Below are 25,327 nucleotides of genomic sequence, written 5' to 3'. Positions count from 1 at the left end.
TCCCGTAGCTCAAATACCACCCTCTAAATTCATCGAATAACCAGCGTAGTTTGTAGTTAATATCTAGCAGTAGTACAATAGATTCGCATCTCTTGCTCTTTGTGTAGTAGCGCATGAATATTAACATATATTTATTCGATCGCTACTCACATACACGCTGCGCCCACACGTGCGTAACTCACGTACACGTACGTGCGTGCGCATATTATGCAATGATAAATATACTTATATATGAATACTCTTGGCATCAAATTCACTTCATAATTAGAATATATTTGCCGCATATATACGGTTCATTGTGTCAAGTATTTCACTTTAATTGATCAAATTGACTAGGTTAATAAGAAAGGTATGTACACGTCGCGTAGACGCGATATGACAATTTTATCCCTTCGTGCTTGAAATGGAAAAAAAAAAGAAAACTTGAAGTAAACTTGACAAAATCATGTCCTTGACTTGTAACACATTAGAATTGAATACATATCTTTGAAAAATCAAAAGGTAACTGAAAGTAAAATTGTTTAATTGCGTGCATAAAATTAGAAAGCCGTGACTTTGCTGAGGTTTTGCGCTTTTATACGAAATAAATTGGAAAATTTTCTAATAAAAAATGTGTCCCTAGTACCTTGAATGTACTTTCCAAGCAAATTGAACAAATTAATTAAATCACTTGCTACTGAAGCTTTTATCTCTAACTCTACTCTTTTCTTTCTCTTTTCATCCTCCTTCGACAAAACCTGCAAATCTCCTCTAAAATCGACCGGCAAAAATGCACCATCGCCATCATCATGAAAAAAATCAAAAATCGAAAAAAAATCACGAACAAAACAACAACAACAACATCAACAACAACTACAACAACCACCACCACCTCCATGCGCACAACAACAACAATAGCCAATGTGCGTACCCGTGCTGCAGGCATGTTGGGCAGCTGGTTCTACGGCTCGACATCGTCGGCGAACGCGGACAGCAACTTTTTGCGGGTCGCCAACACGTTCACGTCGCGGCGCCTGTCCGACAACACCCTCATGACACCGAAGATCCGGATAGCGCCCTCGTGCGCGAGCTCGCCCGGTGGCACGCCCGGCGGGGGTCTGCCCATTAGGCGGCACTCGAGCACCGGGCCCCAAGAGAGGCGAGGTTCCAATATCAATCTCTCACCACCCACGGTAAGTCTGTCCCATAGTCAACTTAACAACGACATATTTTTAACACGCGCGAGCTATCGTAATCACGCGCTATATATTTATGCATTACGATGTGCACGTGGCTTGTCTCGCGTACTTGGACTATTTTACTATGCTATACGCTCGTGCGGGTCACCGCGACGTCAAAGAGAGAGGCAAAGTATGTGCTCGCTGGTGTGTATACCTGTTGCGTGAGGGAGAAACGTTTTGCCGCGCGCGCGGGGCTCTGCAAGGAGGGAGGAGGAGAGGCTGGAATTGCTGCTGCTGCTGCTGCTGCTGCTGCTGCCGGGGTAGCAGTGCGTGTTCGTTCGTTGATGTTTGATGGAGATAATGCGATACGGCACGCCGAGTGCACCAAGGGTAATATATCACACGAGGGACGTGCGAGATTAAATATGCCTGTCGCGGAGCTCCGTATAGCGCGCCGGGCTCGTTTTTAAATATATAAATAGCGCCTGCCGAGCCTGCGCTTGTCTTGCTTTTCCCTCGCACACTTCGCTCTCTCTCTCTCGTCTTTAAACGCTTTGCCGCCGCCTAGCGATGCAGTAAAATAAAGTCTATTATGCGCGCTGGGGATATTAAGTGCTAGCTATATAAAGCAAGCTCGAATCTTGCAACTCTCGATCTTGAATTACGAATAAGCCCGTAGCGGGTGCTTTGCTACTCGCAATCGTCTTGCTCAATAACGTTGAATTCGAGTACGTAAAAGGATGAAATAAAAAGGAAAAAATACGTGTCATTTTGCAATGATTTAAAGTGCAGACCGAGAGCGAAGCAACGTGTTAATCCGCTGCGTGCGCTATGTTGTATGTTTATATGCTGAAAAAAAAAATCCAGGGCGGCATGCCGATAACGAGCAGCAGCGTGCCGTACCTGCTGACGTCGAGCATGAGCAGTATAAGGAACTCGAGGCGACCCTCGGTCTCGTCCACCTCCTCCCAGCAGGGGCTGCTCCAGCAATTCGGATCCGGCATGGTAAGACAACTACCCCCCATCTGCCTCAACTTGAATGGACCACCACCAACACTCTCTCCATCACTACTGCAGCCATCGGGACAAATCTCCCACTGACCCATGGTTACAGTGTAAGGATCTCAATGTTCCTCTGACCACACATTAATGCAAAAAAAAAAAAAAAAGAAAACGAAAAAAAGACAAGGAGGAGAGACGCAAGTTGACACGACGCAGAGCGAGACTATTTTACATTTACGACACCCACGCACGAGACACCTACTATACCACTACTGCCCACCTATATACCTGTACACAAACACGCGCTCGCACATACGCCATTTCACTCTATATATAGCTGCACCAATAATCAATGGCAACACTGTACACATTTTGTATATTATATTATTAAGATTGAACGTTTTCAACGCGAACAACTCTGATTTTATAACAGCTTTTAGTTTAATTTTGACACAAAATCAGTCTCACTGATATTTGATGAATGAAATGTTTCGCGTCATAATGTATCTTGTTTATCTAAGTTTCTAATTTACAAATGATGTGATTTTAAATCAACAATGCAGTAATTCGTGATTTATAAACTATCGGCAGTTTTCCAGGTAGAATATTAGTTATGAATTGCATGGCTTGATATTTGCATGTAATGCTGGTTTTGACATTTGATCGGGTGATTTTTATTTAAAAGAAAACTTTTGAAAAATAGCTAACGTTGAAAGAAAAGAAGAAAAAACAATCGCAGTTTATCAAGAAACTTAACCGCACGTGCTACAATATTTTATCCTTTATAACACAGCACCAGACAACACTATATACTTCTAGCTAAGATTTGGTACTGAGTTATCATTCGTGATTTGCTACAATGTTTCAACGCCTGTTGTGCTATGTTCCGTACTTATGTATACTGTTGCTAAAATAATTATTCTGACTTGTTGCTTGTGCTTTTGATTTTTAAACTATTTTATAAGCCTCTGTAATCGTAGAGTAATTGAAACTTAATTTATAATATTTATTTTCGCTTTTAAATTATAATAAATACGTGTAAAAATTGAGTATTTATGACATCAATGCACTCAATCGTTTGTTTTGAACAAAATATGCTGCATTTTATATTTATATGTGAATTAAATCAGATTCGTAGGAACTTACTTTCAATACTTTCTCTTCCAAAAAAAATTCTGTTAATTTTAAATTAAAATATTTCTCGAGAAAAAAATTTAAAACCGTCAGATTTTCTATCAAAAACTAATCATGACAACATAGAACTCAATCAGTGAACACCTTGCGTTTTGATTTTCACACAAGCTTTGCAATGTAAATTTTACAGCACAAAGAATCCTTTAACACAGTTATCATCATTCGTTTACTATCTCACTACAAGTCCACCTTTAAAGCCGTATACGTAGTTGAAAAATGACATCCTTCCTCGCATGACAACTATTTATCAAAGCCTTGTATAATTATTGAATTTGTAAATATTAGATCATGCAGTAATTATAAATCTCCTTGATTTTTATGTAATTCGACAAGTCTGAAGTGAACGAAAAATCTTAAAATTCGGATAATAATTGTAATTGTTCAATTCAGATCTTGTTAAAAACTCACAATTAAATATATAGAGTAATTGAATGAAAAGCATCGACCATCGTCTCATCGCCTGGCTGGATGACTATATAAAAAGCATCAATATCTACGCAACATGTTAATATTCAATTATTACTCGACATATAATATGTATATATATATATATATATATTAGAAAGCTGCATTGTGCTTCGTCCAAACGACAAAAAAACAATTAGTATAAGTGCATTGCCGTCCGTCTCATCTCATCCCTCTGCCTTGAACACTGCCTCTTTGGTTACTTCGACAGGACAGCATTGTTAAACATCGCCAACAATACGTACTTCTACAACGACAATAAATAAAAAATATCTATAAAACAACAGCAACATCTTAACAACTACTTAAAGCAACTATTATAATGATAATGATTTAATTTTGCGGCACTGCGTGTACTGGCAGTAAGTGTGCGCTTCTCGATGCTAGTAATATTACTTGAGTTTTTAGAAATGAGTTTAAAATTGTAATTAAAAGCTCTTTCTTCTCTTTTTTGGTAATTAATTAATTCAAAGCCTGTAAATCCAGTTAAATACGCGATCGGAAAAAGCATTAAAACTTCTCCTTGAACATAGTTTTACATTTTTTCCTGTGAGATTACGAGAGGCATCCATTGCAAGAAACGAAACTAAGTTATAAGGTTGAAATTGTCAAATTTGCTAATAGGTATTTTTTAGCTATCTCTCGTGCAAGATTGACTAATCCCCAACGTTTTTTTTTCAATGTTATATTTTCATTCACACCCACAAGCTCTCGTCTATTTTCTAATGAGATGAATTTTTCATTGAACTATCGATAAAAAGTTCGACTTTGTACACCCTGATTGCATCGAAGCAATCCTCTTTTCTCAACTTCTTTTTTTTTTAAATCTCTACTGTGGCTATCATTAAAAAGTTTCTATCAATCGATTTTCAACAAACTTTTGCCATCGATAAAACAATCAATAGTTATACGGAATTTCATAGCTATTCCGCGGTGAATGTACATAAATTCAACCCTGAAAAACCTCGTAATTTTCATTGAATAAAGGAACGCAAAAACGATACGAAAATAACTGCAGCAATACGCACACGTACTTCCAGTACCGCGTCGATGAGTAAATTTTAAATACAAAAGCAATTCAACAGCAAAAATCCACTTACGAAAAATGCATAAGCATTATATGCAGTAACGTAAGTATACAAAAAGTTACGGATCATTACGTTGGACATTTGACTTTGTGTTTCAGTACCAACTGTTCGCTGGACGGTCATAAGCCGGTGGAGATACAGTTGGAACACGAAAACTCGTCGATCATCCTCTGAAAGTAACGACGGTGAGCTCAGCAGCTCACCATATAGGTATCATAAATATATATGCAGAATGTGGCCAGTTTATATTTTACCGGAAAGGTTGCGCAGGCATCTGTGTGTCTGTGTGTGTACATATTTGTATGTATAACGTAAGGTATAGCCCATATCTCGAATTAATGCTCGCATGCACACACGTCGTCCGGTCGACATCAAAAACGCTCCAGCTCCGAGTGATATACATTTTACGCGTGTAAACAGACTAAAATGTTCGCTATTTCGTGGAGATTTTCCAAGTGCATGTGCGGAAGCTCGTGTACATTCTATGCTTCTGCTGGAGGGAAAATAAGCTGACAAATGGATTTTACATATATTGACGAGTGAGGGACTGTTTGCATTTACGTGAACACATTGGTTTTCGGTTCCGATCGCGAACACGCGACACGCTGGTTTGATTAATTTATAGCTGATGATTTTCAGTACGATTACTTCTAGTTTGTTGAGAGTACGCGAGTAATGTTTATCATAAAAAACAGGAATAGTCGTGAACGAACGCGCTTCAAAGAACTGTTTTTAAAATGCGCCAATTTTCTTTTTCATTTATTTTAACAAAAAAAAGTCTTTTTTAAAAATCACGTTTCAAGCGTGATTGATCGGACGATATAGAGTTTTATTTTTTTGCACATTTTTAATCTAATCGGCGCTATGCGTGTCGGACCTTTTTTTAAAAAAAAACTTTTTACTACACATCAGCAAAACAGAATAATTTGTACATACGTAGGGCGAATTGATTTAAAAGGAGGTGATAAAGTAAAATAGAAAGAAAAACGAAAGCCTAAATAAAATTTAAAAAAAAACTGTAGTTTTTCGTAACTGTTGTAAAAAGTTACAACAAATTTAATCCATAAACTGACAATCTTATACCCACAGATCGATCGACACCAATGTGGGTCGCATCAAAACGTTAACTAAAACGAATCAAATGAAAAAGATAATGGGTGTAAAAATTTCACTGAACTATAACTGTGCGTCTCATTAGTCAAGCAGTACTGTACTTTTAAATATAAATTTCTATCTGTAACTTTATCGTAAGAAAACTAAACTCTTTAGTAAGGATTGTGAGAGATGTCTCATATTATTTTTGCTGGTCAAAATAATATTGAAAAAAATATCGACGATGAGATTAGAATAATACAATAATGATGAAACAAAAAATATATACATATATAAATAGTACATACAAACAGAACAATCAAGATCGAGAAGCTATCAAGGAGTATTCCTTCCGTCAATTGCTAAATTCAAGTCACTGCATCAACAATCATTAATTCTTAAAAGTAGATTTTATAAATTACACAAAGCAGTGCAAGCGTGTCAATATAGAAAAAATATATATTTGCTGGTGAGCTAATGTTGTATATTTAATTAAGGGGCTTTACTTCATACTTATTATTTTAAATGAGAAAGTCAATCTAAATCTGATTTCTCTATAAGATTCAATGTGAAATAATGCCTATTTAAAATATATCCAACTCAAAAGAGTATTCTACTCGTTTCGTATCAAGTGCATATTTGATATATCTGAAAACGATTTAAACTGACAAACTTTTAATGCAAGCTCAGCACCTGTAAACAAAATGAAAAGTCTTCATTCTAATATAAATTTATTTCTTGAATAGACAATCAATTTATTGATATTGATGTGACTATTTAATGTATCACAGTGTACACAAATATCAACTTGTTTTAATCGTATTCTTTATCTGCCAACCAAACATTTAAGAAACGACTTATAATAATAAACTCAAAACTTCTGTATATTTTCTCTTTCTGTGATAAAAATGATAATCTTCAATGACAATCTCATTTCCTGAAATAAGCCCCGTCCTAAAGTTCCATGTATCCTATACAATATACATTGAACAAGAGTTAAAAGAAAATAAAGACTCAGATTGGTACGAAATTATATTGAATTAGAATAGAAAATAATAAAAATTATATATTAATTGGTAATGTCGTTAAATATGATAAAAGGCGATGACTGTCATGAATCGTGATATTGTTAGGATATAAGCTACATACTTCAGAGTGGAATATGAAAATGAATTTAAACAATATATTTATACAATGTTATAGTATCAGAAGGAAAGCCAAAAATAAATGTCATTCAACACGAGATTAAGATTTTCGACCTGCTTTTGTACCTGAAAAATTTACAGAAATATTTATTTATCTATAACATTTTAACTCGATATTTATTCATGTGTGCTTTAAACCTATTTAAGGTGCTAAATATTATTGTACAAAAAAAAGGGAAATTTCATTAAGACTTGGACTTATAAAATCATATCTTTCACTTTTCATTTTTTTTATATCAATTTATTTAACATTTATTATTGACAGAGAATGAAACGAAATGAACACAATTAGATAATTAATTAAAAGTATTCGAAAGTAAATGTTGAAACATAAAAATCAAAAAATCAATACTTATCATATGACGCAAAATTAAATTCTCCATAAAATTAAAAATTCACTCAGCGAAAAAAAATTAAAATGTTTAATCTTTCATTCAGCACTCTCTTAACAAATATTTGACTACAATAAAAAAAGCAATAATGAAGACCACCGGTGTTACACAAATATTATTTTTTAGGTTTAATTTATTTGTGCTAAATGCAAATTATCGAGCCTTGGTCAAACCGTTCTTGTTGAAAACCTTTAAAAAATTGACAATCTTGCTATAGGTGATAAATGATGAAACTCTTAGATTGAACTCTATGACTCTACCTTAGATGAGGTTCAATCGAATAAAATAATTATAATCTGATTTTAATTGTCAAAATAATAAAATGAAAAATAATTCATTGTTCAGTGGTTCATTAAACGCATAGACAAAAAAATCAAGCGTAGGTTAATTAATGTGACCATATAGAAGGCTAAGTGTCCTTATATCCGACAAACAGAAAATTGGAGTTTTACCCTAATTTGAGTATCTTCAATTTTTTTATTCGCAATTACTGTTGATAGATACTTCATGTTTCGGGAACATCAATTCTCTATTTTCTATATTTTTAAAGATATTTAAAAATCAAAGTATAATAAAGAAGAATTTAATCTTTCGATTCAATCAATTATTTTTGAACTTTAATTTCTACTCTTCAATGAAAATGAATAAGCTTCAAAAAACTTGTCATGCTCAACTTTACTGGCCAAAAAACTGTGTTTAAAAAACCCTCAATTGTTGTAGAAGATTGAGTTCTAAAATTAAAATTTTTAATTAAATTGATTTATATGACATTTTTATTCTATTGCAATTTTCTGAAACTTTTACTGAATATTTCTCCAAAAATATGTTGAACTTATGTTAAACTTAATTTTGATGCTCTTTTCATATAGCCCTGTGAAGAAATATACAGTACAACTTTCCAAAAATGGGGCTCAACATTTGATTTTTGGACTAGTTTCACCACCCCATTAACTAAAATCCTAAAATATTAAAAATATAAATGTACAATGTATTGGTGAACAATAATAAAATTAAGCTTGTACAAAATTTTCATCGAGTACTATAATCTCAGTCATTAATTTAAATTATTGAATTCGAATAAAATTATTTATGCTTATTTTGCGATAGCTTAATATTTTGTTCGAGTTCAAAAAATAAGTACTACTACTATTTTGATTAAAAACGTATGTACTAAGGTAGAATTGAAATGTGAAAGCAATGTTAGTTATTTTTCATGAATTTATTTCGTATAACAGTAAACATGAACATTTGGTGTATATGTGTTGTATTAAGTACGGAAAAAATATGTAAACAGAGTACGAACTATTATAAGCAAGCGATCATGATAATGTTTACGCCTACATAAATCTTATTTACGAACATTGACGAAAGTTAAAATTAAATAAACTAGTAAAACCAATTTTTTGGCGTCTCCGCGTCATAAATCTGCATCTGTAATAAAATACTTATCTGATTTATTTATGTCACTTTCAAAAGAATACTGAACATACGGAAGGGTTTTATATATAATAATATCCTCTCGAAAGATAGTATCTTAATTCTTCGATTGTTTATGTGTATCCATTTTTAAATTGGAAGTCAAAATAAACATTTGAATAATATGAAAATCTTATTTATCTTGAGCGTAGAGTAATGTTTGGTATTTGAAAAAACATTTCCAGATAGTTCTGCAAATGTTAATCGTTATTCTTGATATTACGATGAATATTTTTTATGCCCATATAAAATAAATGTACATTGAAGTATATCAATCAAAAAATTGTATAATATTAAAAAGACAACGTCATTCCTTACATATGTCAGAAAAGATATATATGCGTATAAATATAAATAAAATTGTAAAAAAACAAATGAAGGGAAATATTTTAATGTGAAGTTACAAAGGTTATAAAAGATTTATCGAACATCATTCCCCTTTACCCGTCCCAAAAATGATGCATAACGCATAAAATGAAAAAGTATAAAAAAAAAGATAAAAATGAAAATAAGTATATCTAAACGACCTAATTTTCGTTTTGCATTGCCTTAGACAACGGGATAGAATGAACGTATTACATATAGCTATGAAAATATGAACACTTTCAAATTATAAATTAGAGCTACGTAATATTCTATTTTGTAAACATGAAAAATGACAAAGTCTAAAATAAAGAAAATATTATTACAATAAGAATAATCGCTGGGCGATTAACTTACATCAAGTAACTGTGCTACTCCGATGTAATAAAATAATAATGTTATGTAATTAACATACAAGTGATGTTTTAAATCAACGAGAAAAAAAGCATCAGCAAACATGTGTCCTCGTAATTAAAAAAGTCACTTGACTCGATTGTACACTATTTAGAATGAAAAACGCAATGAATGTACGATATCTAATAAATGTATTCTGCACCAATTATTATAATTTTTCATTTCGGCTATTCTGTCCCTATTAATTGTCAAAATTTATATTTAAATCTTGTAAAGTGTTTTTTCAACTTTTTATCATCAAATATTTGCCAATCGAGTTTTAAGATTCGTAATTTTGGTACAAATTTTATCCGCAAGATGTCGTATTATACTGGAATAGTTGGTTTTATCGGCTGTTTTCACAGTCGTTAGTGACAGTCACAAAGCGACCACCCGTATACTTTACATGTTTAAGTTGGTTGGTAAAAGTACTTGCAAGTAGTTTACTGTGCAGTAAAAAAATAAAAAAAAATATCTGGAGAAAGCGGAAATCCTTGTGCATCGAAATATCGAAGCGGTTTTTACTTAAAGTCTTTAGTTTGTAAATAAAAAAATATTGAAATTTCGGCTTTTTTGTCTGTGATGTTGTCAATAAACTCTAATAAAATAGTTATTAAAAGTGGTTTTTTGGGTTGTAATATAAATTCTCACGCGGGTAATTTTTTATTCTTTCAAATTACAAACGAAAAACTAAGAAACAATCGTAATTTCGAAAAATTATGAAAATGATCTCGCAATCGTCTTCCAACCCAAGTCTGCTGTTGGTGGAAAGATGATATTCTTAATTACGATTGTTTCTTAGTTTTTCGTTGGTAATTTGAAAGAATAAAGTTTCCCGCTTGAGAGTTTGTATTGCAAGCTAAAAAACTACTTTCAATAACTATTTTATTAGAGTTTATTGACAATATCACAGACAAAAAAGCCGAAATTTCAAAATTTTTTTCTTTACAAACTAAAGACTTGTAGGTGGTCGGTTTGTGACCGTCACTGACGACTGTGAAAACAGCCTATTGACCGAGCAAACCGCGAAAATTCAGCAGCTTAAAAATTACAAGAATGAAGATTTATCGTAGAAATTTTTACTGAATTCTATATATTTACATTGATTAAAAGACCCTTCATCGAAGATGATAATCGCATAATGAAATTGCTTATTCTTTGCTCAGCATAATGAGAGAATCTTAACAAGTTTAAACTGACTTGAAACTGAGTTAATTGTTCGAACCCTGAAATATTGAATAGCTGTCTGATTAGTGTTGCAGCACTAGTTTCTACTTGGAAACTTTTTCAATTAAAAAAATTATCATTGGAGAATCCAATCAGCTTGTCAACTGACAATACAATCAGTTGGGCCCTTTTCTACTCTTATAGAAAATCCAATTATTTCTCATCGCGCGGTAAAGCGGCTATCCTCGCTGCTCATTGATGATCTAAAAATGCGCCATCGTTTTTCTATCGCTTTCCTCGAGTGGCATTTAAAATGCCTTTACATATGATAGTGTGGCATGTGAAAAAAAACGTCCCCACCAGCAGCAACGTCGACGTCGCTACCACCACCTATGCATGAAAGAAACACGACGTTATACGTGTACGGGCACGCGATATATATTTTCTCTTGTAGCCGCACGGAATCAGGCGCGCTTGGCTTCAGCGAATCATCAGTTGCAGTCGGTTTGTAAGCCCGGCCGTGTGTACAGGCGCCTATATTTTCCTCGCTCCTCTCCAGCAGCGACACATCGGAGTCGCCTCGCCGCGGCGCAGCAGCAGCAGATACAGTAGTTGGCAGTAAAGCGCGCGTGCGTCTGTATGACTCCCCTACTACCACTAATAATCGACCACCCGCACGTTTTACTGCATAGGACAGTGAGTGAGTGAGAGAGAGAGAAAAAGAGAGGCTAGCAGACTTCGATTTTCCGCTCGATCCTTGCCTTGCGCGTTGGAGGCCACCCCGAGTTATAGTTTTGTGCTCTTCGTTATACCTTTAATTTGAGAAAATCAGAACAAATTTAACAAAAATAGAAACCCCAAGCTTGAATTGTGAATAATATATCGAGGAACAAAGTTTCAAGCTCGTTCGCCATGGCTGACAAAATTTATAAACCAAATCCTGAGCTTGCGAGTCAAGCTCACTGCAAAAGCATGGAGCAATACAAGGACATGCACGAAAGGTGAGTTCTTCTTGTCCGTACTATTAAATCAACAAGATTACTTTCGGAGTACTTGAAATCTCTTTGAGCAGCTTTTTGGAGCTTTATTAAGACTCGCCTACGCGCTTTAACAGCTCCTTAAAAGTGAAATGACAACCCCAATTATAGTTACACAACCAAGATCGAATATCTTTAGACTACCGGGATCTCGGTGTTTCGGTTATTTTCAAATTATTCGAACAAAAGCTCTAATAATTAATTCGTGATTAAAGTCGCTCACGCAAAAAGTAAATCGGCCAGACTCGTGTGTTCCGCAAATCGCGACTGCTATACTCGCTTTTCACCTGTTTTAGTCGCGCACATTTTGTGTGTATAAGATTATGCCACGGGCTAACGCGAGCGCTGTAATATTTATGAAGTAAAGCAACATTCAGAAGAGGCATTAGGCTTGAGCTGGACAGCAATATTTGCGTATGATAATTTCGAGTCTTGAGCCATCGCGCCGACGTATCGTCACAATTGCAACATTTATTATTCACCTATTCTCACACCGATTCAATATTAAGATTAAAATTTCCTGCTCAGGCTCGATATCTTGGTTTGATATATCTGCATCGTAGGAAACGAATAGCTCACATCGAGTAAAACGTGGTACAATTTCGCATAATTCCTGACAAACATAATTAATTAATGACAAGTTTAATTTGGCCGTGTCTCGGAAAAATGTAATCTTTTGGGGAGGGAGGAAAATCGTTAGGTCGTGAAGAAATTTCATTAAAAGAAAATCAATAAAAAGCTAAAGAAATTCAATCTAAATGATTCTATGATAAATTTATAGGTCTTGTGAAGCCCATAAATTCGACAGTCAATATATATTTAGAATTAATGAACCCGTCTCACCGTTTAAAGTACAACGTTATGCACATTGAATGACTTAAAATAAAAAAAAGGCTAGTTTAAAATTGTTATTGAACTCATAAAAGTTTTTTGTTATCCATTTGGGAATAAATTCAGATTTTTCATAGATAAAAAGCATCAGCGTGTGAAGGGTCAAGTGATCTCGATATGATGACCACTCGAAGCTTTGAATTATTCCTGCCTGCACGACGCAGTGCAGCAGCAAATTAATAAGCGGACTTTTAATAAGCAGACGCAGCTGAAGGTTAAGGTTGAGGCCTCGTGTGACGGTCGGTCATAAAGCGATAAGGGCACGAGCAATCCTGTACCGACAATAATAATATTCAACTAATTTGTACATCGAAACATGGCTGTTATTTTTGGATTATTAAGAAAAAATTTCAAGTCCGGGGACTCGGAAAGGCCAAAACTTGGAAGAAATCATCTAATTCGGGAATCCTTTTAGGTCTGGTCGATATTCCAGCTATGACGTAAAACTCCTACGATCCCACTGTAACTCGAGTGTGAGGCGCGCTTACATTTTAGTTAATGCGTGTAAAGAGCATATATACTGCACTATTACGTTATTAAATTACATTACTAAATTATTTCTACTAAATATCTTGTGTTATTCACCTCAGGTCCATGAAGCACCCAGAACAATTTTGGGGTGAAATAGCCAAGGATTTTTATTGGGAAACTCAAACTACGGAAGATAAATTTTTCTCCTACAATTTTGACATCAACGAGGGTGACATTTACATCAAATGGATGGAAGGTGCCTCAACCAATTTGAGCTTCAATTTACTCGACAAAAATGTGAAAAACGGCAAAGGAGATCAAATCGCTTACTACTGGTAAGATAAAAATGAAATTTTATGAGATAAAAAAATTAATGTATCGATCGAGCCCCGCGGACAGAGAGTTAACGGCGTAAAAAAGAGGCTTCAATTATTCGAAAGTCAAACAAAACTTTATTCATCAGTAAAATAGACGCTACGAAATTCCCAAGTTTTTTTTCGAAGCCAAGGCGAGTGACTTGCTGGACTCAAGGAAAAAGCGATTTTCTTCACCAGACGTGTCTGAGTCGGTACATACTAAAGTAGGGAAAAATATTACTCAAAAGCTATTGTTGAGCCGAGGTGAAACGTACAATATGCCAATTAGAAGTAAGTTAAGTTGTTACTAGATGCTCGTATACAAACACAAATATTATATGTAAAAATAGAAGTTGATGCATAATTCATGAATGCGCGAGGAGAGACGCTGAAAATTCGGTTGGTTGACACGACTCAAGGCCACCTGCGTCTCGCACGAGTTGGAGCGGTTTTGTCTATGTTGGTTCGTAATTGCTTGATCCTTTTTTTCGTAATTACTTTTCTCGACTCTTGAGGCGATCGATTGAAAAACATGCTCACTAGTGTGATGAGGATCGAAGTGCGAATCAATGGACCCATCTCCGGCTTCACTTCAGGATGTGTATCGTACAATTCCTTTAATTAATTGACGCTAGAACAAGTGCATCCGGCTCGTAAATCAACGATCGATGACAGATTAGCTATCCAATCATTTTAACAACGGAACATTTTCCGCAACAACTCAAAAGTGCACACCTGCGCGTGCGCGCTAGCATGTGCGTATAAATTAGCGAGTATGCCATTAACCCCTCGCTTTACAAAAGTCATCGCGAAAAATGTTTACAGCAACGATCGTTATAATTGCCGATCGTCGTGATTGGCTCTGCTGCGCTTCGCAGCTTGAGTTTTTTGATATACAATGAGCCAAACGAGAAAAAAATCCAAAAATAATTCCGATTACGCAGGTTCTCCGTCGACGGGTGCTCGCTGTTTGCCTAGATGGTTTTGGCAATCGAGGCCCTCATCTGTTCTCCTTTTCTCTTTCGTTTTCTTTTTAATTCCATGGACAGGCACAGTAGCGTTGAGAAAAAAATCTCGCGTGACCAGAAAGATCGCGTGGTATTGGGCGAAAGCGCATGGTGCGAGTATATGGCGTGATTTGACACAGTAGCTTTCACGCGCGCGCGTTCATCTCCCCACAAGATCTTTGAAAAAATCAAGCGATTATGAGAAATTATTTTTTTTTATTTGAAAAAAAAAACGAAAAATCTGCATTTACGTAGAGATTTTTCTGCGTCAAAGTGACGTAGGTACTACGAGCTTTATACGAATAATCGCGAGCCGAATAAAATATGCAAAATAACATTTTCATACGCGCCAAGAAAGAAAAGAAAAAATAGAAAAAGACAAGTAGCGAGCAATGTTTATTACATACACGATAACGAATTCGAAAATATGACTATTTCAGTTTTACTATTAGACATGTAGCGCGCGTATACATTCTGTATGCGTATTATACGCGTGTAAACTACATAGTCGCGCGCCGCTGCATTAGCATGTTTCCGTGACGGCGGAAACTATCATTATCTGTACGTCAAATGCCGTCAATGTATAATACCGATACTTTTTCCCAATTATGCAAGAAATATAGTCGACGAAAAAATATGAAACTAGGCTACAGGTACACGAGATTTAGCGAAAATCAATTGGAAACATCGAAGGAGAGAAAAAAACGCCTCGAGAGCTTTGAATTGGCCCAAGTTTACCTTTTGACAAATTAATCCTCGTCGAGGCGCGGGCGTAGTATTAAAGGGGAAAGTTGGAGAGCACGAGGTATGGGAGCGACAGCGCCGCGTAGGTCGGAGCTTTGTGCCGACAAGGTCGCTCTTCCCTTTCTTCGTTGCACGTGGAAATATAATAAAGGAAGAGAGAGAATAGACACTATTCGAATAGGCAGGCGATATATCCGTATGCGCGATGCCTATCGATGTTACTTACTGCATTGAACAAGTTGATTAGTAACAGCGCAGGTAGAATAAATCACTGTATGGACAATGATGCCTCGACAGAAATTAGAACTACGTAAGTAATGTGTCTCATTACAACGAGCTGAATAATAGCAAACGATCTTAAATATTATGGGCAAAAGAAATTCATTTTATGATTATCAGCTCAAATTCATTGATAAAATAGAATTAATGATGATTGGAAAATTTCACTCATTCGTTCTGTAGGCAAGCTAACTGAATATCGTTTTTTCGTTCCAATATCTCGGCATAATGTCGCGTGCACGATCTGCGAAGCCCTTGATCGTACGGTAAAATTGATACAATAACGCCAAGTTCAAGTTCGAGCATAGGCGAGAGGGAGCAAGACTCTCGAGAGCGAGAGAAAATTGATCGAACGATCAGAAGAGAGAAGCACGAGTATACATAATACGCGCGCGTTACGTCATGATTCTGTCGAATGATGTGTACATCGTTACATGTATAAATCCACACTGACGATGCACGAGCGCCACATCTCGTGTGAATTGCCGATAAAAAATGATCCGATTTTTCCGTTTAAACGGACGATTCACACTGACGCGTTTCTCGCCTGATGTTGTTTCTTTCGCCAATTGTACATACGTAGTGTAACCCTTATCTTTCGTATCGTGAACAATTTTTCCGACAAATTGCTGCATCTCGTCGCTTTTATCATTGCAGAATCGGCAGTCGATAAAGTTTGACATGTCGACGGGTACACGCGTTAAGATTAGCTACCGGACAGCTAACGTATAAAAATAATATATAATGCAACGATTGCGCCGCGGTCGACTTTTGAGAAAATTCGCGCTCAAGACGACGATGAATTTGTCGCGTCTACGCACTCGTTTTACCCGTTTTTCAGCCAACGTATATTACATGTATTGTTAAGATGCATTGCTTAATATAACTATAGCTATATAGACATAATAAAAAGTAACGTCAAAGCAAACATGAAAAAGCCTGCTTACGCCGCAGCTCGCTTGACTTTTGACACTTACGCGAGCGCGTATTTGAAATTTAAATGGCTAAGCGCGTATACGACGCTTTATTGATACATTCCGTGCCTTGCTGTATTTTTTTTTTGTTTTAACAACGCACACATTTGTATATAAGCTTATTTGAATTTGTAGAGCCAATAGCTCAATGCATATAATTGCCATAGACGTTTTAATAACAGCCACATTCGCACTTTAAATTATATCAGTTTTAACAATGACGCTTAGTTGAGCAAATTTAGATTGTCAAAAGATGATTATAACATTGTGTTCGTATAATTTGAAAAAGTTTCAGTTGTAAAAAAATCGAAAATGTTGTGAACTGCGTGCGTAGGTTCTGTATGATGTGTCGTAATAAGTAATTTACCTGACCCAGATGTGGGCTTCATTACCGCAGCAACTAACTCTGAAAATTGGATTTTATAATTTACTTAATGACATTCAAAATACGACATACATACGACATACATAGCGTGCGTCTTTGTCAAATTTCTCAGCAGTGAGAGAGAAAAATTGGACATCAAATGGCACAACAAGATACATTTATTTTCTATACGTTTAGCCGACATTTGCAATGTTTACAAGGTACACCGTTGTCTATTGTTCGCAGGGAAGGTAACGATCCAGATGACTATTCGCGCATAACGTATCTGAAACTGCTGCAAGAGACCTGCCGATTCGCCAATGTGCTCAAGTCAAAGGGCGTCCAAAAGGGCGACCGCGTCGCCATCTACATGCCTATGATACTCGAGCTGCCCATCGCCATGCTCGCATGCACGAGAATCGGGGCTGTGCACAGTATCGTCGTAAGTATCGCATAAAGTTTGACGAGATCGATCGGCTTAGCGGGAGTAATTGGGACGGGAAAAGCGAATAATCTCGTTGGGGGAAACAGTTCGCAGGCTACTCGGCCGATTCGCTGGCTGAGCGTATCTTGGACTCGAAAGCCAAAGTACTGATTACGGCGGACGGCGTCTGGCGCGGCGAGAAGCAACTTATGCTCAAGTCCATTTGCAACGACGCTCTCGACAAAGTCGCGCAGCAGGGTCACAAGGTTGACTCGTGCGTCGTCGTGGCCCATCTCCGGAGGCTCACCAATCCTCTGGGCAAACAGCACGTCGGTTGGTCACTTTCTCTTCTTACTTCCCCACTGGCATGCTTTGTAAAAATGTCCGAACGAAGCTCGAGCAGAAACACACCTGCGTCTTTTTTTTTTTTGTTATTTTATTTTTACCGAGCACGACGCTTAACATAATGTCAATCGAATGCGAATATGCATAAGTCAATGAACGCGTTTTATACGTTCGGCAGAGACGAAAAACGGCACCAGCAATGGCAATTCGAACGGTGAGGTCGTCTGGGACGACGACAGGGACTGCTGGTGGCACGACGAGATGGAGCAAGTCGAGCCGAGCTGTTATCCAGTCTGGATGTCTGCCGAGGATCCCCTCTTCATTCTCTACACAAGGTGGGTCTGATTTTTTGATTTTTCATGTTTTATCGAGGAGAAAAGCTGTTGGCACGAGGATTCATTGAATTTTTAGCGGCTCGACGGGAAAGCCAAAAGGTGTCCTGCACACCACGGCGGGCTACTTAATATACGCGGCAACGACCTTCAAATACGTGTTCGACTATCATCCGGGTGACGTGTACTGGTGCACCGCCGACATCGGCTGGATTACTGGCCACACTTACGTCGTCTACGGACCACTGGCCAATGCGGCCACTTCCGTTCTAGTAATTGCTGCTGCATACTTGCGATGAAACTAATACATCGATGATAATCTAATGATATTATTCTTGCAGTTCGAAGGTACGCCGTTTTACCCGGAAAACGACAGATACTGGTCCGTCGTCGACAAGTACAGAGTCAGTCAGTTCTACACTGCTCCGACGGCCATTCGCTCGCTCATGAAATTCGGCGACGATCTCGTCAAGAAACATGACTTGTCCAGTCTTAAGGTAAATTAATCAGCAGTGTAGCATTATTAACAAAAAAATTATCCCACGATCGAGGTAAAATTTATTCTCAACGGTAAATAATCAAGGTTCTTGGCTCTGTGGGTGAACCCATCAACGCCGAAGCTTGGCTCTGGTTTTACAATTTGGTCGGTCATGGCAAGTGCAGTATAGCCGACACGTTCTGGCAAACGGAAACCGGAGGTCACGTGGTTACTCCATTGCCCGGTGCAACACCGATGAAACCAGGATCGGCCGTGAGTCGTATAGATTTTTTCAAAATAACGACACGACTAAGCGAACGTTGATTCGATATGTACTTTTCTTTGTTTTATTTTGTTCTCAACAGACCTTCCCGTTCTTTGGCGTCAAGCCCGAACTACTGGACGAAGACGGGCGCGTGATCGATGGCGAGGGCGAGGGCTACCTCGTATTCCGGAAACCCTGGCCCGGCATGATGCGCACCCTCTACGGCAACCACGAGCGCTTCCAGAGCACTTACTTTGACCGTTTCCACGGCTTCTACTGCACCGGCGACGGTGAGTAGTCACTTTCATTTTTCAGGAGTCAATTTTTTCTCGAGCTCGGGACCCGCGTACTGAGCTTTGCTGCCCAATTCCGCCTCCAATCTGACCAGTTGGTTGTACCTGACGATGTTCGGATTGGAGCTCGGTGCGCCGACTTTGAATACATCGGCTCCTATTCCTATGGCGAAGTGAGAGATAAATGTGTCGTCCGTTCCTACGTCTCCTGGAACATTTTCAAAGACAAATGCTTGATCGCATGAACGATGCAATTAGAGGATAAGAGGCAACTTACCAGATCCTATGCAAATACTCCACTTGAACTTTTTCGCATGCTCCACAAATTGAAGAGTTTCACTTATGGTACCGATGTGCTCCAATCCGAGCGATACACAACTTGCGGCTTTTTCCGCGATAGCTTTTTGGAATCTCGTTAGGTTTGAACCGATTAAATGGTCACCCACCATCATCACGTTCGGCAGATCAGTCGTTAAAGTAGTCCAGCCTTCGTAGTCTTCTTTGTGAAGAGGATCTTCCAACATAATTACGCTTGGGAAGTTTGTTTTGATGTCCTTGTACATGGTGATCATATCTTCGCTTGACTTATATTCTTCTGGATCTGATTCTTCGGATTTAAACTTGAGATCGTATTTGCCATCTGAGAATGATGATACGCAACAATAGATTAGGATATGACTTAATATTGGTAACCAATAAACCATCGATAACCTTTAAAAAAAGCTGATGCGTTAACGTTAATAGCTATTTTAACTTTTCCCTCGTAACCGGCGCCTTTGATAGCATCCTCGATATGTTGGATAGCTTCGGTATTTTCTTCTAAATTTGGTGCCAAAAAACCAGTATTACCTACTAAAGGAGTTTCTAATTTATCTTTTAAAACTTCAATGATGTTGTAAGCCATTGAATGTGCCTCTTGTAAATCTCGTGCTCCTAGTAATTAATTCGATGAAATTTATTAAGATGGCTAATAAAAAAAGGCAGAGAAATATTTACCTGTTGGTAGAATCATAAACTCATCGAAAGAAAGTTTACTTTGGGTAAATTCTCCACCTCTTATGAGAGTAAAAGCTGGCACGGGTATGTAAGTCGAGCAGTCGGAATTTTTAATGAGCGATGCGACGTAACTAGAAAAAAGCACCGCGTTGCGATAAAAATGAAAACAAACAATTAATTTGGTAATTTCACTAGTTGATAACGAAAAAAAAAACTAGTCTCACGTGCTAATGGCCATGGATTTCTTGAAAGCAGCGGCTTTGACGACAGCTATGGAGATGGGTAATATGGCATTTGCACCTAGATTCGATTTGTCAGCCGTGTTGTCGAGGGTCCGCATCGCAGTGTCAATGTCGTTCTGCTGCTGAACTTCCAATTGCGACTTTATCAAGCCCTCGCCGAGGACTTTTTTCACATTGTCCACCGCTGCAGAGATTCAAATGATACTCGTCCTTTAAATTTCACGGATTGTGCGCAGCGTACCTTTTCTCACGGAGCTCCCCTTATAGACGTTTTCATCGAGATCTCGCAGTTGGACGCATCCATGCTCGTAGGGATTGAAGACGTTGGCCACGCTGGCACGGAAGCCGCTGTCGTTCACGACGATGTCGACTTCCACCGTTGGATAACCAACGTAATCGAGTATCTGCCTCGAGTTCACTTTAACGATCGGCATTTTCGAGATTTAGTTTCAGTTTTTTATGCGACGAGAATTTTGATAGGTTTTGACGAAAGGACCGTTTTCAAAACGAGATATCTTTAAGGTTAGACAATTGATTCGTAAGAAAAAACAAACGAATAATTGTGCAAGTGCTAATAATATTCACAAAATCATCGTAGGTATACAAACTCGTGATATTAAAAATTATTATTAGAAAATCATTGTTCTAAAACGTTTATTATTGTTCAATTAGTGTTTTGTTTGCACTCAAACTGAGCGATGAGCGTAAAAACTAGCTGAAGATGGCTCGTTTTTATATTTCCGAATTATAGTTCATATCATTCGTCGTTTTTCAGGCGCCAGACGAGACAAAGATGGCTATCTTTGGGTAACCGGTCGAATTGACGATATGTTGAACGTTTCCGGACATCTCATGTCAACGGCCGAGGTCGAAAGTGTTCTGGCCGAGCACAGTTCCGTAGCTGAGGCTGCGGTTGTCAGTAAACCTCATCCGGTCAAAGGCCAATGTCTTTACTGCTTCATTACGCCCAACGAAGGCAAAACGTTCGACAAACGTTTGCAAGATGAGCTCAAGAAAAAAGGTAAATATTGTGACTTGTCATGCGCGCTTCATTTGTTCGATAAATTTACCGACGACGTCGTTTCGTTCCAGTTCGTGAAAAAATTGGTCCCTTCGCTCAACCCGATGTCATCCAACATGCTCCAGGACTTCCGAAGACCCGATCGGGCAAGATAATGCGCCGAGTGCTGAGAAAAATTGCCATTGGTGACAGAAATGTCGGCGACATATCGACCTTGGCCGACGAGGGAGTAGTCGATTTATTGTTCTCACTTAGGCCACAATAAGTAACGCAACATGATTGAATAATTATTCTTTCCAATATACTCTTTAACGTTGAAACTTAGAAAGAAAGTACATCAAATCAAGTTGTCCTGCTAAAATCAAGGAAAATGAAAAATATAAAACCAATATAGTTAGATGTGGATGGAGAAAGAACTAAATTATTATCAGACAAAATATGTTCACTTTTTGTTCGCACAGGTGATCACATTAGCATTCGGTATCTAATGTATACTTACATCTCAAAATGAAAAAGTACCACAAAGACGATGCAGTTTTAGATAGAATTTTTAGCTAACGTTTAAACTTGTTTGTCTTTAATTGGCCAATTTTATACTATGTGTTATTAGTTTCATAAGATAGTCATATGTGCAGGAAAAAAGCACGCAATTGTTTTAATGATTAAAAATGAAAATGATACGTTACGAATTAATGCAAGAGCACGCAAAAAAGGACAACGAAGTAGTTGAACAAAATTACGATGAAAGTTCTTTTATATTACATTAAAAATGTAGATTTATTTTTACAGTCTATTATGGCTCTATGTCGAGATTCATCTTATAATCTCTTAAATAATACTTAATTTGTATGCGCAACATCTGTAAAATTATTATTTTTTATTACTTTTTATTTTTACACGTGATAGAAATGTTTGTAGAGTCAAATAGTCAAAAATCTTTTTTTTAAGCTCCTCGAACCTCGGAATGAGATGAGAAAGCGTCTGAGCATAAGTTCCTTTCAGTAGGAGTCTTCCACAGTTTCATTAAACTGTTGTTTGTAAAATGCATAAGAATGAAACCAAAGCATCAATCGTCAAAAACTGCTAACATTGAAATCATCAATAATACAATTTTTGTTGCTTATATTACTACTTCCCGATGGTTCTGCATCAAAAGCTTTTCTACAATTAAAAAAAAATTAATAAAAAAGTTTAAATAGAGGTGATTTCAATGGCGGAGATTGACATAATACTTAAGCGTAACGCTCGATACAATTAATGCATGCGCACAGCTTCGTAAATTTACGTGTCGTAGCAAAAGCGCACAGGAGTGATCACACCGTCTAATTCACAAACAATTAGCTAAATACACTTTAATGAAAACGAAAATTAAATCTAGCAGATAAGAAATCATTAAAGTTCAACCAATCGGGTTGAATCTGAAAGTATATTACCAGTTATACAAAGCACTATGCATAACGCACCTCAACGTATGTTGTATTGTCGATATAGGTACAACGATTGCTTAACACAAACACACATACGCTCACATGAGAAATTCGTGATATTTTAATAACTTTTATCGTTATAAAAATAAAGACGTATTGAATCGTCCTGGTGCTGAATTGAAATATCATCATTCTAAAACAGCTGTTCTTTGTTGATGAAAGATCTTGGAAAAAATTAAACAGCTATTTTTTTATAAGTTTTTGCACTCTTCAGATCTTAAAGTTAGCAATTTATATAATGAACGAAGGCAATTTTTGTCGATATAATTAATCATGAAATTATGACTCCACTGGCTGGATTCAAATTTTTCTCGATTTATATACGGTCAATGACGAAACTCGCTCACGCAATTATATAATATTGTAATAATAGTAAAATTCACCTGTCAACCCAAACTGCACGAGCTTGCATAGTTGTATATGTATAATAATTGTCATAGCAAAATTAATAAGAAAACAAAAAAAGACGAAAGTATAGACACCGACACGTAAGGCAATCATATTTTTTTAGAATGATATTCGAGATTATTCGACCATTTGCGTGAGGTTGAATTTTTAAACAGAAATCTGTAAGCACAAGATATTAAACTAAAAGGGGCGATGATGATAATGATACCTACATTAATTGTAGGGACAAATGAAATTCGCTAGGCGTAAAGAGGTATATGGCGTTTATGATTTGCCTTTTTAATGATCGATGAAACAATTTATATATCAATCTTATAAAATATATACAAATTACATGTGTCTTATACAAAATAATCGCGATACCGCCGCGTGATATTGTATTGAGAATAAACTACATAAATGTAAAGGAAAAAAAACTAAAAAAAATATTGTATTGATACTCTGTAACGCCCACAATGAATGATGTATATCCTTCAACCCGTTGACGGGGACAGAAAAAAGGTTTAAAAGTAAAAATTAAAAATATATTATCAATGTAGTGTATATCTTATACAATGTGTTCGAAGTGCGCGAGGAAGAATAAGAGTCCAAAGTTACTCTCGGGAATCTTCACAAATGAATAAAAAATAATATTTAAATATGATCCACGGAGTCTCAACAGCCTATGAGGCTCTGTTCAATACATATCATCTATTATAATTATATTGTATATTATAAGTGGAACAAGAAACTAACTTTAGGTGTGATATATATGGCCGATTCTCTGTGAATTAGAATAGCTAAAAAAAATTTCTGATGTCATGAAAAACTCATTGTTTTTGATGTCACGCATGTCCCCAAATTTTATTAGAAATATTTTTATCATTCTTTTTTAAAGGGGCCCACAATTGGCGTATTTCTTAAAATGAAAAAAAAAAACATAGTAATTTAAAAAAAAAGTGCAAAAGAGCTTTTTACAGGAAAATATCCAAACTTATTAAAAAAACTTGAGGAGGATCTGAGCCCTTTGGAAGCTTACTACTATAGAGAGAAATATGAAGATCATAATCTAATCACGTTTGACCGGACTTATACCACAAAAATATTCTATTACCTCCTAAATTTTTGTAATGCGTTTTTCAATTCTAGCAGCAACAAAAAATCCAAGAGTATTATAATAAGGCTAAAACTTTTAAAAAAAGCCAAAATAACGGTAAATAACGGACTCTTTACAAAAATTTAGGAGATACTAGTTTATATTGTAAGAAAGTTCTGAAACATTTTTAGGCGATCGCTTCTAAAGTACACAGACCTTCTTGGAGTATTAATTTTGTAAAAATTTGAAAAATTTCCACTAGAAAAGTTTAGCAGCATTTTTTACTAATATCACTCTGGATTGAGCTATAAATTTTTTAAATATTAGTAATAACCATGAATATAAGAAAAATGTTAATTTCATGCCTCTGAAAAAGTGCTGTTCTCAAAATTTTAATAAAGTTTTGGGACATGTATGTCATCAAGAACTAACGATTTCTCGTGCCGAGCAGATATTTTTTTTTTATCATATATTTTAGAGTGTCCCTTATTTTTGTCTCTTCTCTCTCTCTCTTTTAGATGTTTTTAATAAATCATAAAATGTTACCGGATGATTATTAAAAGATTTTTTATACGCTATAACCGGATATGTTTGAAGATTATAAACTTATGAAATTAAGTTACTTGGGGGGAAAAAATGTCTTTCGAATAAAAATCTATGTAACCGCTCCGAGCTATTGAATATTGAAATGATTTTATTTTGATAATTTTTCATTCAAAAAATAAGGCGAGAAAATGTATACCTAAAAAAATTGAATGTGAATATCAAAAATCACTTCCTAATTTTTAAAATTATTTAAAATTTTTAGGATTCCACTAATTTTTCAAAAATATGAAAGAGG

The 25,327-nt window shown here is 36.4% G+C and overlaps 3 protein-coding genes across 5 annotated transcripts in view; 2 read left to right on the top strand and 1 right to left on the bottom strand.

The window, feature by feature from the left end:
- The window catches only part of LOC106659327 (SCY1-like protein 2), a 51,148-nt gene extending 41,149 nt beyond the window's left edge, over positions 1 to 9,999 (top strand). Inside the window, exons 14-16 of one of the 3 annotated variants that reach the window (XM_014381813.2) lie at positions 922 to 1,172; positions 2,028 to 2,275; positions 5,008 to 9,999. In XM_014381813.2, coding sequence (XP_014237299.1) covers positions 922 to 1,172; positions 2,028 to 2,261 — 485 coding nt within the window. In that variant the 3' untranslated portion in view covers positions 2,262 to 2,275; positions 5,008 to 9,999. Of the gene's footprint in view, positions 1 to 897; positions 1,173 to 2,027; positions 2,276 to 5,007 lie in introns of all 3 variants that reach the window. The other 2 variants (XM_014381814.2, XM_014381811.2) reach the window with 2 other exon arrangements.
- Positions 10,000 to 11,475: 1,476 nt separating this feature from the next.
- Positions 11,476 to 25,159, top strand: LOC106659145 (acetyl-coenzyme A synthetase). Its single transcript, XM_014381530.2, has 11 exons — positions 11,476 to 11,998; positions 13,516 to 13,731; positions 17,367 to 17,562; positions 17,652 to 17,877; positions 18,068 to 18,224; positions 18,301 to 18,493; positions 18,563 to 18,718; positions 18,805 to 18,972; positions 19,065 to 19,254; positions 21,271 to 21,516; positions 21,588 to 25,159. Exons 1-11 carry the CDS (start codon positions 11,910 to 11,912, stop codon positions 21,779 to 21,781), a joined length of 2,031 nt encoding a protein of 676 aa, XP_014237016.1. The 5' UTR covers positions 11,476 to 11,909; the 3' UTR covers positions 21,782 to 25,159.
- Positions 19,262 to 20,169, bottom strand: LOC111693870 (enolase-like). The gene is made up of 3 exons (XM_023459875.1): positions 19,969 to 20,169; positions 19,535 to 19,897; positions 19,262 to 19,465 (listed from the first exon to the last, which is right to left on the bottom strand). Exons 1-3 carry the CDS (start codon positions 20,159 to 20,161, stop codon positions 19,269 to 19,271), a joined length of 753 nt encoding a protein of 250 aa, XP_023315643.1. The 5' UTR covers positions 20,162 to 20,169; the 3' UTR covers positions 19,262 to 19,268.
- Positions 25,160 to 25,327: the final 168 nt, after the last annotated feature.

The sequence above is a fragment of the Trichogramma pretiosum genome, unplaced genomic scaffold (assembly GCF_000599845.2).
Source record: "Trichogramma pretiosum strain Unisexual culture from Peru unplaced genomic scaffold, Tpre_2.0 scaffold16, whole genome shotgun sequence".
NCBI lineage: Eukaryota > Metazoa > Arthropoda > Insecta > Hymenoptera > Trichogrammatidae > Trichogramma > Trichogramma pretiosum.
The sequence above is the reverse complement of the archived record's forward strand: the minus strand, read 5'-3'. Positions and strand labels throughout refer to the sequence as shown.

Excerpts from the sequence above, each read along its gene's own strand:
- LOC106659145 (XM_014381530.2), top strand. The coding sequence starts at position 11,910 with ATGGCTGACAAAATTTATAAACCAAATCCTGAGCTTGCGAGTCAAGCT. Across the intron at positions 18,225-18,300 it reads CTCTTCATTCTCTACACAAG|CGGCTCGACGGGAAAGCCAA; the intron begins GTGGGTCTGATT and ends TTGAATTTTTAG. Across the intron at positions 19,255-21,270 it reads CTTCTACTGCACCGGCGACG|GCGCCAGACGAGACAAAGAT; the intron begins GTGAGTAGTCAC and ends GTCGTTTTTCAG.
- LOC111693870 (XM_023459875.1), bottom strand. The coding sequence starts at position 20,161 with ATGGCTTACAACATCATTGAAGTTTTAAAAGATAAATTAGAAACTCCT. Across the intron at positions 19,898-19,968 it reads CGCATCAGCTTTTTTTAAAG|ATGGCAAATACGATCTCAAG; the intron begins GTTATCGATGGT and ends CATCATTCTCAG. Across the intron at positions 19,466-19,534 it reads GAGTATTTGCATAGGATCTG|GAGACGTAGGAACGGACGAC; the intron begins GTAAGTTGCCTC and ends AAAATGTTCCAG.